Genomic DNA, 18117 nt, shown 5'->3' on the forward strand with positions numbered 1-18117 from the left:
TTAACTGGGGTTCGTTGAAAAAGTGACTCATAGTTGAACTGGTTTAAAAAACCCGGGGATCGTTAAACCAGTTTAACTTAAGCGTTTGAACGCAAATGTGGGGCAAATAAACCAGTTTAAAAACCCCAGCTCGCGACCTGTCTTCGAGAAGGCTTTTTATTTTAAACTGGTTTATCTTAGCCGTCTGAACGGATTGGCTTAAAAACCCCAGCTCCAGCTTGCTTTGAGCATGCGCAGTACGCAGTAAGTTACATTCCCGTGAAAATATCGAGGTCAGACAGTGCCAATGTTATCGAAAGCGTTCGAGAACCGAATAAAGAATATGAAGCTACCCATGCGTAGTTAACTCTAACCTCCGACCGAAGAGGTCAGAATAGTTAAACTGGTTTGGCTTATAGTACGTGTGAACGCAACACGGCGCTGTCTTAAAAACCCCAGCGATTGTGAATTGGTTTAAAAATAAGCGTCTGAACGGGCTATTAGATTGTTCTTCCCCAGGGCTCTTCACTTGAATTAATAGTGTATAAATAGACCCAGGGTATAAACATATTTTATTATATCAACACAAATTACTTAGGTAAACGTTCATTACAAGTTACAGATGTCCTTTCCATAATCAGAAATTGTACAAATATATAGCGAAATTTACTTGGAAATGAAATGGGATTTATCATCTTAGTGTTCTGCTCCGTCTGGGTTAATGAAGGAGGGCATACGCCATATAGTATGCTATGAGGGACATTTTGCCCGGACAGCAGTGCTAAGGCCTACTTTTATACCTAATTCCAACTGCCAAGGGATCTTTTACATGCACGCCAATGTGTACACGGGATGTCGGTTTTTGTACCATCCGAATGACAGATATTGACAGAGAACCGTCCTCAAGATTTTCTAGGCTGATTTGCTCTTGTCAGAAGTGACCTTGCAAGGCTAAGTGTCTAGTTGTTCGGATTGGACCAAAAATACCGAGAGGGATGGGGTTTAACGTACACTCGACACAAACTAGGTCATTTCGGGACTAACATATGGTTCAATTTTAGTTCAATAGTTCACTTGCGCGTAGTGGTCTTTAGCAGTCGGGGGAAACCGGAGGTCCCGGTGAAAACCCACGAGGTTGGAAAGGCGACCCTACTCCTTGTCACGTACAACCGGGGAATCGAAACCAAGCCAGTTGACTCAATGACAGACCGTATGATAACAGCGCGCACATGCTAACCATTCGGCCATCCAACCCAACTTTCCATCATGTATGCTCGGCTTCATTAGACCAGTTAATACCGAAACACAGGCGTTATACTTGTTTACTACTACCCGGTTGAAATTTGAATCTATAAAAAGAAAATTTGTCTAAATAGGGCTCCATTACGTTCAGTAATTACTAATTTGACAGCAGTGGGCATCATCTAAAGACGATATTAACTGGATATGGTAAAAACAAGAGATTGTCACCTATACTCTTCGTTAAAATCTTTTGATGGGCCTCTTTTGAATCTGATAATAGCAGGAAGTTCGCACTATAATAGTTAAAAACTAGATAATGCAAAGGGAATTTGCTGAAAATTTCAGTCCAATTGATCTACTTTGAACCGATGTAGTAGCTTTTGAATTTTAGGCCTAGCCTCGATCATCATTAGTAAAGTCGGTACGAAAAAAAACATAGTCGCAATTATCCATTTTCGGATTTAATCATTAATGAGCGTTGAGCAGAAAATCGGATTCAAATCCAGTGAAAATCCGACACACAAGATGACATCGAGAGTTGATTAAGGTCTTTTCAAGTTAATAAATGTCTAATTAGTAGTTCATATAACATTCCAGACCTAAAGAACGACTTGCAATGCGCAGATTTAACTCTTGCATAATGTATGTTTAACTACCTGATTTAACTCTTGCATAATGTATGTTTAACTACCAGATTTAACTCTTGCATAATGTATGTTTAAATAATCAATTTAAGTACATTTAGTGTAGATTAACCTTGCAAATTCAGATATTGCCCGAAAATTGCAAATGAGGAACAAGTTAAACTTAGAAGTTTTTACAAATAGTACCCCTGACATAATAAACATTTCGCCCAAATTAAGGAAGTGTTTAAAAACTTTATATCTAAAGTTCCAATGGCCTCAGATGTATTCTTGTACATAAACAGAACATATACGTAAGGGGTCTAAACCGTAAAAAATGAAATGAAATGGAATTCAACGTTCTACTGTTCTGCTCCGACTGGGCTAATGAAGATCGATATACGCCATAAATTGTGCTATGAGGGAAATTGTGCCAGGGCAGCGGCACTATGGCCTACTCTTGTATCGAATTCCAATTGCCAATGGATCTTTTACGTGCACGCCAATGTATACACCGGTCCTCGTTTTTTCGTCCCATCCCAACGCCTAGACAGCTGTCCTTATAAGGCCCTCCATCCTGCACCACTGACAAGGGGAAACCACACCGGAAAATCCCGATACAGGGATCGAACACGCGACCTCCAGGCTAGCGAGCCAGCTTCTTTCCCACTTAGCCACCGTGGCTCCCCGTGTTGAAAGAGGCTTAGAATGGGTTCGCAACCAGGTCTAAAAATATAAGTAGCATTCATACAAAATCAACAAACGGGAAATCCCCCAAGAATCTAGGCCGTTAAACTCACGGATGTTAAGCCCCCGTCAGACCAGGGCGGCGTCCTTACTGCGCTGCTGCGACCGTGCGGCGACCAAGGTCGCCGGCAAACGTGAACACAGCGTGAGAAGATGTCCCCAAAAATTACAAACTTGAAAAAAGTCGCCCTCTCACAGCTTTCCAGGTCAGAAAGCAGAACCTTGGCGTTTGTTTTGAACATTTTCAAAACAAACGCCGTGACTCGGCGATCATTAGCGACCACGGAGACCACGGCACGATATCTGGCGTTTCCATCACGCTTTTATCACGCTAATGACGATTTTAACGCACTCTGAGACCATTTTCCGTCGCCGTAGCAGCGCAGTAAGGGAGCCACCCTGGTCTGACGGGGGTATTAAAAGAGTAACATAAAAATAATACGCGCAACATATTGTAATGGGGATATAATTCGTGTATTTATTCATTCGTTCTCTTATTAATTACTTCATTCATTTAATGTCCAATGTATTGTTTTAATAACTTATTTAAGTTTCAAAATATTTCTTTTAATATCAATTATACCTGAATCCATCCATCTTGTAAATTGGTAACCGATGGTGGACAGCCAACTCTTTAAAGAGTGACAGTATAATAATAATAAGAGCCACACATAACACCAAAACTGAACTCCAGAAAACAAACCCACTGACAAGAGAAAACTCTTAAAACGCGGATATTGTAAGTAATAAAATAACTATGAAATCATGACCGTTGATGTGGAAATTAAAATGAACCCAAGTACAATAAACGTCAAACGTTTGATCTTATCCAATAAAAGTTGTAACAAATGAAAACCACTCAGACAATGGTATAAACACCTCGCTGTGACGAGGATATACATCTCAGCGAGAAAGAAAAACTTTAATTTTTCAAGATTTACACTCAAGCAATCAAATGATCGACGACTTGGTGACATTTCGTATAAAAATTTCCATCTTTTAATCGCGTGGCTGCTTTTCATTCCCTTCTCATTGCGATAGACACGCCATTTTAAACATTGGCCTTTTTTATTAGACACCAAACGATTGATCAGTCAAAATATCAACTCTCAATTCTTGAAGCGTTTTTCAGTCAATCACCAGCTCGGTTTTTTTTTATTTCCCGTTTAATTATCCCAATCCATAGACATTTAATAGTCTTCCGATTAGTTTGAAGGTTCTCGAGTCACGTGGTGCACATTAGACCACAGTCCCGTAGTCTTGATTGGCGACAGTCTAATAACCACTGTGGTGTGTTTATTTTAAAGCCTGACGCACATTGGGAATTTTCTTAGGCAATGCTTTACCCCCCCCCCCCCCCCACACACACACCATCGGCGAGAAAGAATTGCTCTTTGCTCAATGACCGTGTATGCCGCAGCAAGCAATAACTCGTAAAGCCATTGGTTTGACCAATCAGCGCAAGTTAAAAAAAATCATGCAGTTTTACAAAATGGCGGTGATTATATTCCCCCACCCTCCCACAAACCATATTGTCAGTTTAACATTCGGCGATAAAGAATTGCTCGTTGCTCTATGACCGTGTATGCCACAGCAAGCAGTCTCTCGTGAAGCCAATTTTTGGTTTGGCCAATCAGCACAAGCTAAACTATCAAGCAGTTTTTCCAAAAATGGGGGTGATATCACCCTCAGTGGAAGCAGACGGTAAGTCCGACATCACGTCACATGATCAACAGTGGATACCTGGCTATGTCGTCTGGTAATTAGTTGTACGAATACGTCGCCGATTGTCCAGTAATTACTCGCTGAAAGAACCGCCCGTGTAAATCAGTCCTGAGTTTCCGTTTGTATCCTGTTAACATTAACACTTCAGTACGGTACAGTCCCAACATTCTTTGAAGTGTGCATGCAGTTAACACGAGCTGGTCTGGCATGCAAACAATTAAAGATACATTTTGGGAGATTCGATAACGATTCGGCAGTTCTCACTATAATAGTTAAAAACTAGATAATGTAAAGGCAATTTGCTGAAAATTTCATTCAAATTGATCCACTATGAACCGAGAACTAAGCGAATGAAATTTCCGCCTAGCCTCGATCATCATTACTAAAGTCAGTACGATAAACAGCATAGTCTCGATTATCCATTTAATCGTTCTAAAAATCGTGAAGGAAAGTTATGCAGTAAATCGGCTCATAATCCACCAAAGTCTGGATAGGTTAATTAATGTCTAATTAATAATTTAGATAACAGTTCAGGCCCAAAGAAAGACCGGCAATAGACAGATTTAGCTCTTGCATAATGTATGTTTAAGACTTGTCATGTTTGTGGAAAGTGTATGGCATTAATCAATGGTTATAAAGGATATGTAATTGAAAACTGATATGAAAATATTATAACTAGTTTATGTATGTGGCGACGGTTTGATTTTGTATTGGCAATGTAATGTCTTAAGAATGCTCATAAATTAACCGCCTTAAACAAATCTAGCGAACGGCGAAATAAGTGGACAGTAAACCATATTCTCGAATATAGTACATATCCCCGTTTTTATCAAGTTGCACGTTCCTCTTAGAACACCTGTATCGAGTTGCACGATTTGCTCAGAACATTTGTAGCACGTTGCGCGTTCTTCCCAGAACATTTGTAGCGAGTTGCACGTTCTGATCATTACATTTGTAGCAAGTTGTACGTTCTGATCAGAACATTTGTAGCAAGTTGCACGTTCTTCTCAGAACATTTGTAGCAAGTTGCACGTTCTTCTCAGAACATATTTATCGAGTTGGAAGTTCTTCCCAGAACACGCCGAACCTGGAACATGAACTCGTTTTGAAATTAATTTAGGTCAATCGTTTTTAATATATTTCCTTTATAAGTTGTCTTTACCGTCTCCAGTCAGTCAACAAAGTTTTCCTGAACACAAATTAAAATTTATTTATTTTTCTAATCAACCAGACGAACCGTCGACAGCTAGTTATTAGAATTCTTGATGAGAATTGGCTTTCGATTGAAAATAGTTCTTTTATAACGAAGAACTTCCAAACAGTTTAAGCAACCTTTTCATAAGAAATGAAATGAAATGGGGTTTAACGTCCTACTGTTCTGCTCCTACTGGGCAAATGAAGACGGGGAATACGCCATACAATGTGCTATGAGGGAAATTTTGCCCGGACAGCGGCACTACGGCCTACTCTTAAATCGAATTCCAACTGTCAGGGGATCTTTTACGTGCACGCCAATGTGTACACGGGACCTCGGTTTTCCGTCCAATCCTCCGTCCTGCATCACTGACCACGCCGGAAAATCTGGATGAACTTTCTCAGCCTATGCAGGGATCGAACACCCGACCTCGCGGATAGCGAGCCAGCGTCTTACCCACTTAGCCACCGTGATCCCCGTCTTCATTAGCCCAGGTTAGGAGCAGAACAGTAGGACGTTAAACCCCATTTCATTTCATTTCATTTCCCCAAAATGGATTGAAACGACCCGAGAAAAACACAAACATTAATAGAAAATTTAAATGGTTTTTCTACAGAAATTAAAGCTGTACAATTCTTTTGAACTCTTAAGCACACTTATAAAGAATAACATAGGGCCTTAAAAAAACATAATTGAAGGTTTTATGTAAATTTTAAAGTTTTGTTATCACATGAACACGGAAATTAGGAATCCAATAAGAATAATGATGAAAACGTTTTATGAAAACTGCGAGTGAAACAGTAAATTAAGGCGCTAATTCAAATCAATTCAGACATTTTAATATTCTATGGAAACCGATTTACAATTTGTATAAATAACTTTGGGAATCCTAACTATGCATCGATTAGCAAATACAGCTAGTTTTCTTTTAGAACGAATGTTTTTTAATAAAGATGTAAACATGGACATATATATTCCATGGTAGGTTAAAATATAATTTCCAATTTGAAGAAAATTGTCAGTACATTGACCTGAGAGACAGAGACACAGAGAGAGAGAGAGAGAGAGAGAGAGAGAGAGGGAGAGAGAAAGGGGGGCTTAACGTCCACTCGACACAAAACAGGTCATTTCGGGACTAACATATGGTTCGATTTTATTTCGATGGTTCGCTTGAGCGCAGGGGTTTTTAGCAGGGGGAGGAAACCGGAGGACCCGGAAAAAACTCACGAGGTTGGACAGGCGACCCTACTTCTTGTCACGTACAACCGGGAAATCGATACGTTGACCTAGGCGGTGTTCATATTAGATTGTATTCATAATTTGATACAAATTTTACAATTTACGACAGGTACACATATTTAGAGGGGAGGTATCTGGCAGAATGCGCTTTGGATCACAAGGTCTGGTATTGAGTCAAATCGCGTAGTTTCGATTCTAACAACGAGTAGACATCGTCGGTTTCTACTGATGTGACCCTGTCTTAAACATACATTATGCAAGAGCTAAATCTGTCTATTGCAGGTCTTTTTTTAGGCTTGAAATGTTATCTAAATTATTAATTAGACATTAATTAACCTATCCAGACCATAATCAACTCTAGATGGCATCGCTAGCCTGCTATCTCTAGTGGATTATGAACCGATTTACTGCATAACATTCCTTCATGATTTAACGATTAAATGGATAATCGAGACTTTGCTGTTTATCGTGCGGAAATTTCAATCGCTTAGTTCTCGGTTCATAGTGGATCAATTTGAATGAAATTTTCAGCAAATTGTCTTTACATTATCTAGTTTATATTATCTAGTATCGAATCTCCCATAATGTATCTTTAAGGTTACTTTTAAAATTAATTACCTTTATTTCAGTTTCCATGGCGACAAATGACATTTTGAATGAGAATTTTTTTGGGGGGAAAAAGACCAAGCACTAAAAATGCGCCATTCTGTATGTAAATCAGACAACAACAAAAATACAAAGTTATACAAAATACCCCCCCCCCCCTCAAAAAAAAAAAGAAATTAAAAGCTCCACCATGCCCCACCACCAACACCCAGCAATCACTTTAAATAAAATTTAAAAATATAGAAGAAACAAAACTGGAATCAAATAAACGCAGTATTTTATGGTTGTACGAATTTAATGAGCATGGCTCTAGTTCTGTAAGTATGTAACTTGGACATTGTTCTATTTATTATATTCTCAGCTGTTGTACAAAGACACATACTGTGTCTAGTATTAACAAGTGACTGGCTTGTAAAAATAAATAAACCCATATAACATTAACGAGCTTTATAAATTTAACAATGAAATTTGTATTCCCCTGATAAAATCAATGAAGGGAGTGGAATCTCTGAATCTCTGACAGAATTCAAAAAGGGATTTATCATGAAAATAAGATATCAGACCAGATAGAGAGAGAAATGCGGCTTAACGTCCACTCGAAACACACTGGGTCATTTCGAGACTAACACATGGTTCAATGTTATTTCAATAATTCGCTTGCGCGTAGGGGTCTTTAGCATTGAGAGGACCCGGAGAAAATCCACAAGGCTGGACAGGCGACCCTACTCCTTGTCACGTACAACCGAGAATCGAAACTACGGCAGTTGATTCAATGACAGACCCCCCTCTCTCTCTCTCTCTCTCTCTCTCGACTACGCCGAGAACAACTCATTGGTTTCAATCCAGCTTCGTGAAATTGCGGTAGTGAAAGGGTGATACTAGTCATCAGTCGAGTTTCATTCAGTGCCAAACGAACTGTTCACAAGACAAGACGTAGAACAGGACGTCAGTAGTAATTAGACTATTCGAACGAAGTTTTAGAAAGGGGAGATAATTACCATGACTGTGAAGGAGCTTCTACTCCCTTTGTTTTATTCTGTGGTATTCCCTCGATACTATTCTAACACAATGTAGGTTAACTTGTAAATTTATTATACTCTCACGTCCTATATTTTATAACAGTTTTATGGCTAAAGTTTACATAAATCTTGCAGCTGCACGATGTCAATAAATGGATGAAAATGGAAAATACTTGTTTATGCACATTCCACAGAACATAAAACTTCTTCGTTTTGCATAATATTGACTAGAATTATGGTCACAGCGACTGTATTTGTGTCGGACACTATCTTAATGTGTTCTGTGTAAATCCACGATAACGTAACGTTAATCACTTAACATTAAGTTAAGCAATATTTAGCCAAGAATGGGAGGGAGAGAGAAATGGAGTTTTAAGGTTCACTCGACGCAAACTAGGTCATTTCAGGACTAACATGGGGTTCAATTTTATTTCAAATATTCGCTTGCGCGTAGGGGTCTTTAGCAGTGAGAGGATCCGGAGAAAACCCACGGGGTTGGACAGGCGACCCTACCCCTTGTCACGTACAACCGGGGAATCGAAACCACGCCAGTTGACTTATTGACAGACTATATGATACAGCGCACGTGCTAACCATTCGACCATCTGACCCACCTAGCCAAGAAAGAAAGTCTTGTTCAATAATTAAATCCATGGCTAAATAAAATTGGGGTTTAACGTCCCACTGTTCTGTTCCGACTGGGCTGCAGGACTAGAGCACGCAAGGGAATAAATCTCCAGTTTTCAGCACATTATAACTCTGAAGGAAGAGTAGTCTCATTTTTTTTCTTTTAATACACAGTTACAATCGAGTCCATAATATAATATTACATTATTTCATCTATTGTAGTGGTTCCCCCTTGTCAGTGATGCAGGACGGAGGGCCTGACAAGGACAGCTGTCTAGTCCTTCGGATGAGACGAAAAACCGAGGTCCCGTGTATACATTGGAATGCACGTAAAAGATTCCTTGGCAGTTGGAATTCGATATAAGAGTAGGCGATAGTGCCGCTGCCCGGGCAAAATTTCCCTCATAGCACACTGTATGGCGTATGCCCGTCTTCATTAGCCCAGGTTAGGAGCAGAACAGTAGGACGTTAAACCCCATTTCATTTCATTTTATTTTATCTATTGTATTTAAAGGATATAGCGGAATCAGTTACACACTTCAGGTATTCTTAGGTTTAAAACAAAAGGTGAAGATTATTGTTAAAATTTGTTTGATGTTTTAAAGATATCATGAGAAATGATAGATCTTAATTTCTTATCTTTAAATATGTTTACAGACACGAACGTTTTTTAATGGAGAGAAATGTAAACCCCCAAACCAGATTAAAATAAATTAATATAGGAGTTATCTCCCCTATCGCGTAATCCGTTCCAAGCATCGTTACAAGCGGTATTTTAATTACAAAAAATAAATTAATATAGGAGTTATCTCCCCTATCGCGTAATCCGTTCCAAGCATCGTTACAAGCGGTATTTTAATTACAAAAAGAGGTACTCTTACAAAAATATGTTATTTTCCAAAGGGTACATGTATAATATCATATAATATTTTGCTTCAATTTCAAAGCTTTTGTGTTACTCTGAGAATGGCATTCCCAAATATTCTTTATTAAAAGTACAATACCCCAGATAATAAAAAGCAAATACAGACTTTCGGATCATACTTGATTAAAATTTAGTCCAGAAATTATTAACTGATCCTAACCCTTATCTAGGGCAATTTTTCAGTTTTCATTGATTTCTGATCATCTGCCGCCTTCACCTTTAATGTCTAAGGATCGCCTTTATTTTACGTCCGCTTTCACCGAAGTGATATGTCCGTGAATGATTAAATGACACATTTATGGCATATCTATGGTCTTTGCGCCGCGGTCGTTGATAGACGGCTGAATCTCGAGATTTTCCAGTGTGGTTTACAATTGTCAATGGTGCAAGAGTTTCGTCGAAGGGGGTTTAACGTCCACTCGACACAAACTAGGTCATTTCGGGACTAACATATGGTTCAATTCCAATAATTCGCTTGCGAGTAGGGGGCTTTGGCAGTGGGGGGGGGGGGGACCGGAGAACCCGGAGAAAACCCGCGAGGTTGAACAGACGACCCTATGTAAAACCGGGGAATCGAAACCACGCCACTTGACTCAATCACAGACCTTAAGATACAACGCGCATGCGCTAACCATTCGACCATCCAACTCCCGCCTTGAAACCAGAGTAGGTATCTCATTGCATATTGCATATAGTGGATGTCGGTCTTCTGGGTCCATTTTCATTTTTTATTTAACGAGCATCTGTACCTTTAAATTTGACAACAATCACTGGGCTTCAAAGAATCCATTTTCAAATTAAATGTGCACAGGTGCGAGTTCCTGCTTCCCGTAACTGATCAGTTTCAATTATAAAACATTCTGCGCAAGCTGCTAAGATCTCATTTACTCTTTGTTTTTTTGTAGGATGAGATTGAAATTAATTAAAGTTATTTGATGTTAATGAAGGTTAACGGAAGACTTTTAAAATCCGTCGATCACGACGGGGAGGGGCATTAACTATTTTAATCACGCTGGCAGCTAGGTTCTCACGTTACAGCGCATTTACTCTTAAAGAGACAAAAAGCAATAAAACGGACAATGTCGTATAGCTAAAAATACAAAAGGTCATAGAACCAGGTGTTTAGAAACAGCAAACATACCCTACCTTATGCACGACACCCCTAACATGATATCCTAATCAGCACATATATTGTGGGGTGTTTTTTTTGTCAGAGTGACGTTGGAATTTTTTAATGTCTTGGCATTTTGTCATCTACAGTAGTCCAATTGGTGCAGCAAAGTTGTTCTATGACCGTTATTTATTTGTATTTAAGTATGGGGGATTTCCTGAAAGGGGGGGGGGGCATTATTGTTTTCTAGGACTACTGAAACAATAATAAAGTGGGATAAACAAAGAGAGAGAGAGAGAGAGGGAGAGAGGGAGAGAGAGAGAGTTAACATCCACTCGGTACAAGCTAGGTAATTTCGGGACTAACGTGTGGTCTAGAATACCGCGCTTCGACCTCTAGCTGGCTGGTCACCTCTAGCTTGCGGCTGTGGTTTCGATACCCGGTGTGGGCGTATGTGGCTTTACTCCGGGTACTCCGGTTTCCTCCCACAGAAAAGCTTATAACATTAGCCACAAAATGGTGGAAAACTGGCGAATTATCGGGTTGTGTATTTACAGAGCGTGTCAACCTTATTTTTTTTGCATATCAAAGTGAAATGAAATGGGGTCTAACGCCCTACTATTCATCGCCAACTGGGCTAACAAAGACGGGATTTTGTATACCAAAAAAACACCCAAAAATCCACACCATGAACATTAAATAAAAGTAATTCCTAACAAAAAGAAAGGGAGTTACAGATCTGCATGACAAAGGTGTGACGCGTTTTCTTTTTAAAGATCTATATCTTTATGTCCTACTGTTCTGCATCGACTGCGCTAATGAAAACGGGATTTTGTATAGCACATAAATTGTTCATACCAAAAAATAAAAACCACACTATAAACATTAAATAAAAGTAATTTCTAAAAAAAAAACCAAGAAAAAAGTTACACATATACATATGCATGACGAAGATGTGACGTTTGTCTAGCACATAATTCGCTCATTACCCCAAAAAAATTCCTAAAAAACAAGAAAAAGTTGCACACATGCATGACGAAGATGTGGGTGGCGTGTGTATTTTTTAAAAGATCTATCACACTATATCATACGTGTTTACGATTGTGCCCCTTTAACAAAACATAAAAAATAATATCTCGGTACCACCTAGTTTACTATCTATCATAATACTTCAATTTCCACGTAGTTACCACTTGTCTGGACGGAGGGCCTGACAAGGACAGCTGACGAGCTGTCTATAGTCGTTCGGAATTCAATATGAGAGTATGCCATAGTGCTGCGGCCCGCGCAAAATTTCCTGTTTTCATTAGGCCATTATAGAAGCAGAACAGCAGGACCTCAAACCCCATTTCATTTCATTTCACTTCTTTACGACTGCGCCCCTTTAACAAAACATAAAATAGTGCCTCGCAACCAGCTGTTTTCCCATCTATCACAACATTTCCATCATTCACCCACCGACTTCACTACACACACACAGTCTCTCACAACTAGTGTTCGATCAGTGATGAACGATTCCCGACAATAAAACAACTGACTAGAGAGATCGAGAACGATAACAGAGAGAGAGAGGGAGAGAGAGAGAAAACCCGGTGTTTTAAAACAACTCAACAAAGAAACGCGAGATATGATCAAAACTTAAAGTACTCTACTATATTTATATATAGTTAGGATAGGTTATATATATATATATTTGACTAGTTTAAGCTTATAACCGTTATTGATTCGCAACACTGACTGACTAGTTATATTTACCTCTCTATCAATACTTAAGACGATTAGACCCAACTAGCTCCTAGTAGTTAGAACAGTATGTGTAACGCCAGCTGACAACACGGACGTACTGATGGTTGAGCGGAGGAATAACTTGGAATGGAACAGCTCACCTTGAGTAAAAGTTGTTCGTTGTTTGTGATAAACCGGAGGAATGCCCTCTGGTTATCGAGCCTTCGTCATGTCAGTGAATTGGACATTACCGACTTATAATATCGAATCTCATGGGAACAGTGACTCGCCCCAGCAACCCCCTAACATTACCAACACAGGGGCAGCCAGTACGGAAGTGTATAATTTACCCGAAAAAGTCGTTATTGGTACTGTTTTAGCTTGTATTATATTTATTTCTATATCAGGAAATATCCTCGTCTGTGTCGCCGTTTTTACCGACAGAAAACTTAAAAGAAATTCTAATTTATTTATAGTTTCGTTAGCCATCGCTGATCTCCTTGTAGCCGTTTTAGTAATGACGTTCGCTCTTGCTAACGATATACAAGGGACTTGGGAATTCGGTGCCGTCTTCTGTAAAGTTTGGATTTCCGCGGATATTATGTGTTCCACGGCATCGATTCTCAATCTATGTGCCATAAGTTTAGATAGATTTATTCACATTAAGGACCCGTTACGATACGAAAGTTACATGACGGGACGGAGAACTATGTGTTTTATATCGGTGGTATGGTGTTTATCTTTACTCATATCCTTTGTCCCCATCCATCTGGGCTGGCATCAGGATCCTGGTGACGGGGTTGGCCCCAACAGTAACGAAGACATGTGTATATTCGAATTAAATCCTATTTATGCAATCGTATCCTCTGCGATTAGTTTCTATATACCCTGCATAGTTATGCTATCTATCTATTGCCGACTTTATCTTTATGCACGCAAACATGTGGAAAGTATGAAACGGACCACTACTACCGCTGATCGCTTTAACGGTGGATCCGACAAGAAGGTGTCGTCAAAAGTGTCTGACCATAAAGCCGCCGTTACACTAGGAATAATAATGGGTGTGTTTTTGTTTTGTTGGTTGCCGTTTTTTACGGTTAATCTTATAGCTGCGTTTTGTGCTACGTGTATTGCGCCTGTCGTTTTTAAAATCCTGACCTGGTTAGGGTATGTGAACTCGTCTCTCAATCCCATCATTTACAGCATATTTAACCAAGAATTCCGAGAAGCATTTCGTAAAATTCTTTTCCCTAAATGTGTTCTGGAGGATCATACTAGTGCATCATACAGTCTTCGACCTCCCGTTAAAAAGATCAACAAAGCCGAATACGCACCGCCTCTGGTGGAAAATGGGGCTAACCACAGGAGAAGCAGTCGGGAGCGATTATTTACGGAAAAGATAACATCATTGTGAATCTTACAAGGATGGATACGATTTAAACAGTAAATATTCTTATCTTTATATTATTCTTAAAATATATCGGCTTAACGTCAACAAGTTCGTGTATGCTAGAGACGTCTTGCCTAAGGGATACATTTACCTAATACCAATTTTGTCTCAAAATCATCAAACGTTAATGCATCCAATATCCGATCCTTCTGCTTCATAATACAAGTCAATCGTTCGCAATTACAGAGTCTTACAAAACGCAAATCTCTCCGTGATCATTGGAACTTGGAACCAATTGCATCAAACGTTAATTAAACACAATATTTTCTCTGGTGACCTTGGATCTAAACAAGAGATGTGAATAGTCACAACCGTGTTGCGAATTGTGAGGACATCTACATCTCTCCGCGGCCATTTCTTTGTGAATTTGGGATAAATGAAAATGTTCTTAATTAAAAATAATATTTTCTTTGTGGTACATTTATCCGCCAAGTATTAAAGCAGAGACAGGATGGCGAGTGTTGGGTGAGGGATATTAACGACATAACAAGTGTTGGAACAAGGATAATATCAGAAAAACATGTGTTCGGATCATTTTGTAATGCACTGTAAATGTTCGGACATCGTTGTTTATCTGGAGTTAAGTTTTGGGCGATCTTTTAAAATTGCCTTTTGAATACATTACTCAGGAATAGCCAATATTTATAAAAGTTTACTACCATGGATGTAAGACTGTAATGAGAGGTTGCGCGTGATTTTGGCGATGTTTGCCGAGTCTCACCATTGAATCAATCGTGAGTTTTCGTCAGTTTTCTCAAATCATAGACCCACCGTACGACTAAATCCCGTACAGACAAAGGCGTCTTTCATATTTAGTTAATATCTAAATTGAATTGTGTTATTTTATGAACCTTGGTTTCTATGTGTTTAAAGGGTTAAGACTATATCCGGGGATTTTAATTAATGGTTTAGTATTATATTGAATGTTGAATGTATGTGAGCTATATACTGAAAGTTATAATATAAAATAATCCTCTATACGGTATGTCTGATTCTCTTTTTCGTCTCTAAAACACGTTCCATGTCTTATTTTAGACGGACGGGGCTGTTCTGTTGTTCTCCCCTGTCTCCCGTCCTTTTACTTTATTATATTGTCGATTTACATCTCAGTTACCTCCAAAACAAGTTTCTATTTTTTTTAGACGGACGACACCGTTCTGTTGTCCTCCCACGTCTCTTGTTCTCTTACTTTATTATATTGTCGATTTACATCTCAGTTACTTACCTCCCAAAAAATCTTATTTTAGACTGACGGGGCTGTTCTATTGTCCTCCCTCGCCTCTCGTCCTTTTGCTTTATTATATTGTCGATTTACATCACAGATCCCTTTCAAAACAAATTTCCTTTACAGAAATATGTGGTTTGAAGTCGCCATAGTATCGTGTATGAAGAATCACATTCTTATTCTTTCTGTTATAGACCACCTCATACCACCACTACTTGAAATGTTCTAATAATTAATCCTTTATTATACTTATATCATTATTGATTTTTGTCGCCTCTATTGTGTAGTACATAACGTCCTGGGCAAAACCTAGCCCCGCCCCTGCCCAGGTTAACGAGTAAGCGCGTTACGCACTGAGCAATTGGTTTGGGGACATTGATCTTTAATGTTATCTTCCGTGTCAAGTTTATATGTAGTTTGGATTTTGACAGTGAATGTCAACATTTAAAATACATTTCGGATATATTTCAAAATTGAATGAATCTAAAAGAATTAAACTTTTGGATCATTAAAGAGTGAGAGAGAAATGGGGTTTAACGTCCTCTTGACACAAACTATATGATTTGGGAACTAACCTACGGTTTGGTTTTATTTCAATAATTCGCTTGCGCGTAGATTTCTGAGCAATGGGAGGAAACCGGAGGACGGGACTACCTAGAGCAAACCCAGGAGGTTAGACACGCGACCCTTCGTCTTGTTACGTACACGCTGGGAAGCGAAACCACGCAACTTGACTCAATAACAGGCCTTATGGTCTCAAGCGAGCGCTTTAGACCATTAGGCTACAGTACCCAACGCACCCCTATAGTCACCTGTCTTTCAATAAATTGATACCTTGGATTATTAAGGAAGAACAATTAAATATTTTCTACCCTTTCAAATAAGCCATGACTCTTTGACTTTTAGTCAAATAAAGTAGAGTTCAATTTTGAAATGAAATGAAATGAAATGAAATGGGGCTTAATGTTCTACTGTTCTGCTCCTACTGGGCTAATGAAGATGGGGCATACGCCATACAGTTTGCTATGAGGGCAATTTTGCCCGGACAGCGGCGCTACAGCCTACTCTTATATCGAGTTCCAACTGCCAAGGGATCTTTTGCGTGGATGCCAATGTGTATACAGGACATAGAATGTTCGTCCCATACGCACGACTAGACAGCTGTCCGTGTCAGGCTCTCCGCCCTGCACCACTGACAATCACGATGAACTTTCTCGGCCAACACAGTTGATATTGGTTGATCTATTGTGTTATTACGATTAGTGATGGAAGATGTTCTGTGGGATTTAATTTCAATCTCGATCAGAGATGACACACGCTCGTTGCGATCATACATCATAGGATTTAATTTTCATTTTGATCAGACGTGAGACAATCTCGATGCGACTAAATCTTAAAATTTCCAGCATAAATGGAACATGTTCTATGGGATTTAATTTTTATTTTGACCAGAAGTGGCACAATCTCGATGCGATTAAATGTTTTCATTGCCAGCATCGAGGTGATTCTATATGAGTACATTTTTTAATATATATTTAAATCGAGGGTCCGTTTGTTTAAGCATCTTTGATTAAATTTGCGATGTACAATGTGCACCAAGTAACCCAGACTCAGTCTCTAATTGTCACATTGGCTATTTCAGTTCACATAAAAATTTTAATGTACAGATATACTGCTTCTCACTTTCATAAAGAAATCAATGCATTAAATTGACTTAAATTGTAAAATTAAATCAAAGAGATCTATCAATTGTAAATCAAAAATTGTTGAAATTATTTTAAAAATGTAAACTAAGTGTTTGAAGTAAGATATTATGAAGTAAGGTAAAGATAGCCTAGAGCCTCGTGTAATTTTATTTCTTAATTCATACTGTTTGATATACAAATCAATCAATCGACTGACAAAAAACACGAATAGCATTCTTTAATAATATTTCCCGGCCACGAATAACATTCTTTAATTTTTGACGTGGTTTCCCAACCTTCTAGACCACGAATAGAATTCTTTAATATTTGACGTGGTTTAATATTCGTACATGTTTCCACATCGATTTGACACACCCACCACGACCTATAATCTGACACAACGATCGATAGTCCCTCACCACGATCGATAGTCCCTCACCACGACCGAAAGTCCGACTGCGAGACCCACGACTTTTTATCCGACGCCACGTTCGATAGTCGATCACAACGACCGAAAGTCCGCCACCACGCCCCATACTTTGACACTACGACTGATAATTCGATGCCACGTTCGATAGTCGATGACAACCACAGAAACTCCAACACCACGGCCCATAGTCCGACACCGCGGTACATATATAGTCTGACACCCACGGCTCATAATCCGACATCACGGTTGATAGTCCCTCACTTTGAAGTCTAACAGCGATTAGTAACACGTTGTTCGATTAAACCGTAATATCAACCCGGTATTTTATACGTCGGTTGAGAAAATGGAAAAACGCGAAGACGTAATTGCACACACAAACAACACAACCCTATTCCATTAGTTCATTAAACAGAACAAACCACGTTCCATTAGTTCATTGAAAGAATACGTACTCTGTTCCATTAGTACATTAGTTTTTTGAACAAATACTAACCCTGCTCCGGTTCTTCATTGAACAAATACCAACCCTGTTCCATTAGTTCATTGAACAATTTCATTAGTTCA

The 18117-nt window shown here is 39.1% G+C and overlaps 1 protein-coding gene across 1 annotated transcript in view; it reads left to right on the top strand.

Annotated features, from left to right (window-relative positions):
- Positions 1 to 12633: 12633 nt before the first annotated feature.
- The window catches only part of LOC126816113 (dopamine receptor 1), a 40014-nt gene continuing 34530 nt past the window's right edge, over positions 12634 to 18117 (top strand). Inside the window, exon 1 of the mRNA XM_050542319.2 lies at positions 12634 to 14206. Coding sequence (XP_050398276.1) covers positions 12966 to 14177 — 1212 coding nt within the window. The 5' untranslated portion in view covers positions 12634 to 12965 and the 3' untranslated portion in view covers positions 14178 to 14206. The remainder of the gene's footprint in view (positions 14207 to 18117) is intronic.

Source organism: Patella vulgata, chromosome 3 (genome assembly GCF_932274485.2).
Source record: "Patella vulgata chromosome 3, xgPatVulg1.2, whole genome shotgun sequence".
NCBI lineage: Eukaryota > Metazoa > Mollusca > Gastropoda > Patellidae > Patella > Patella vulgata.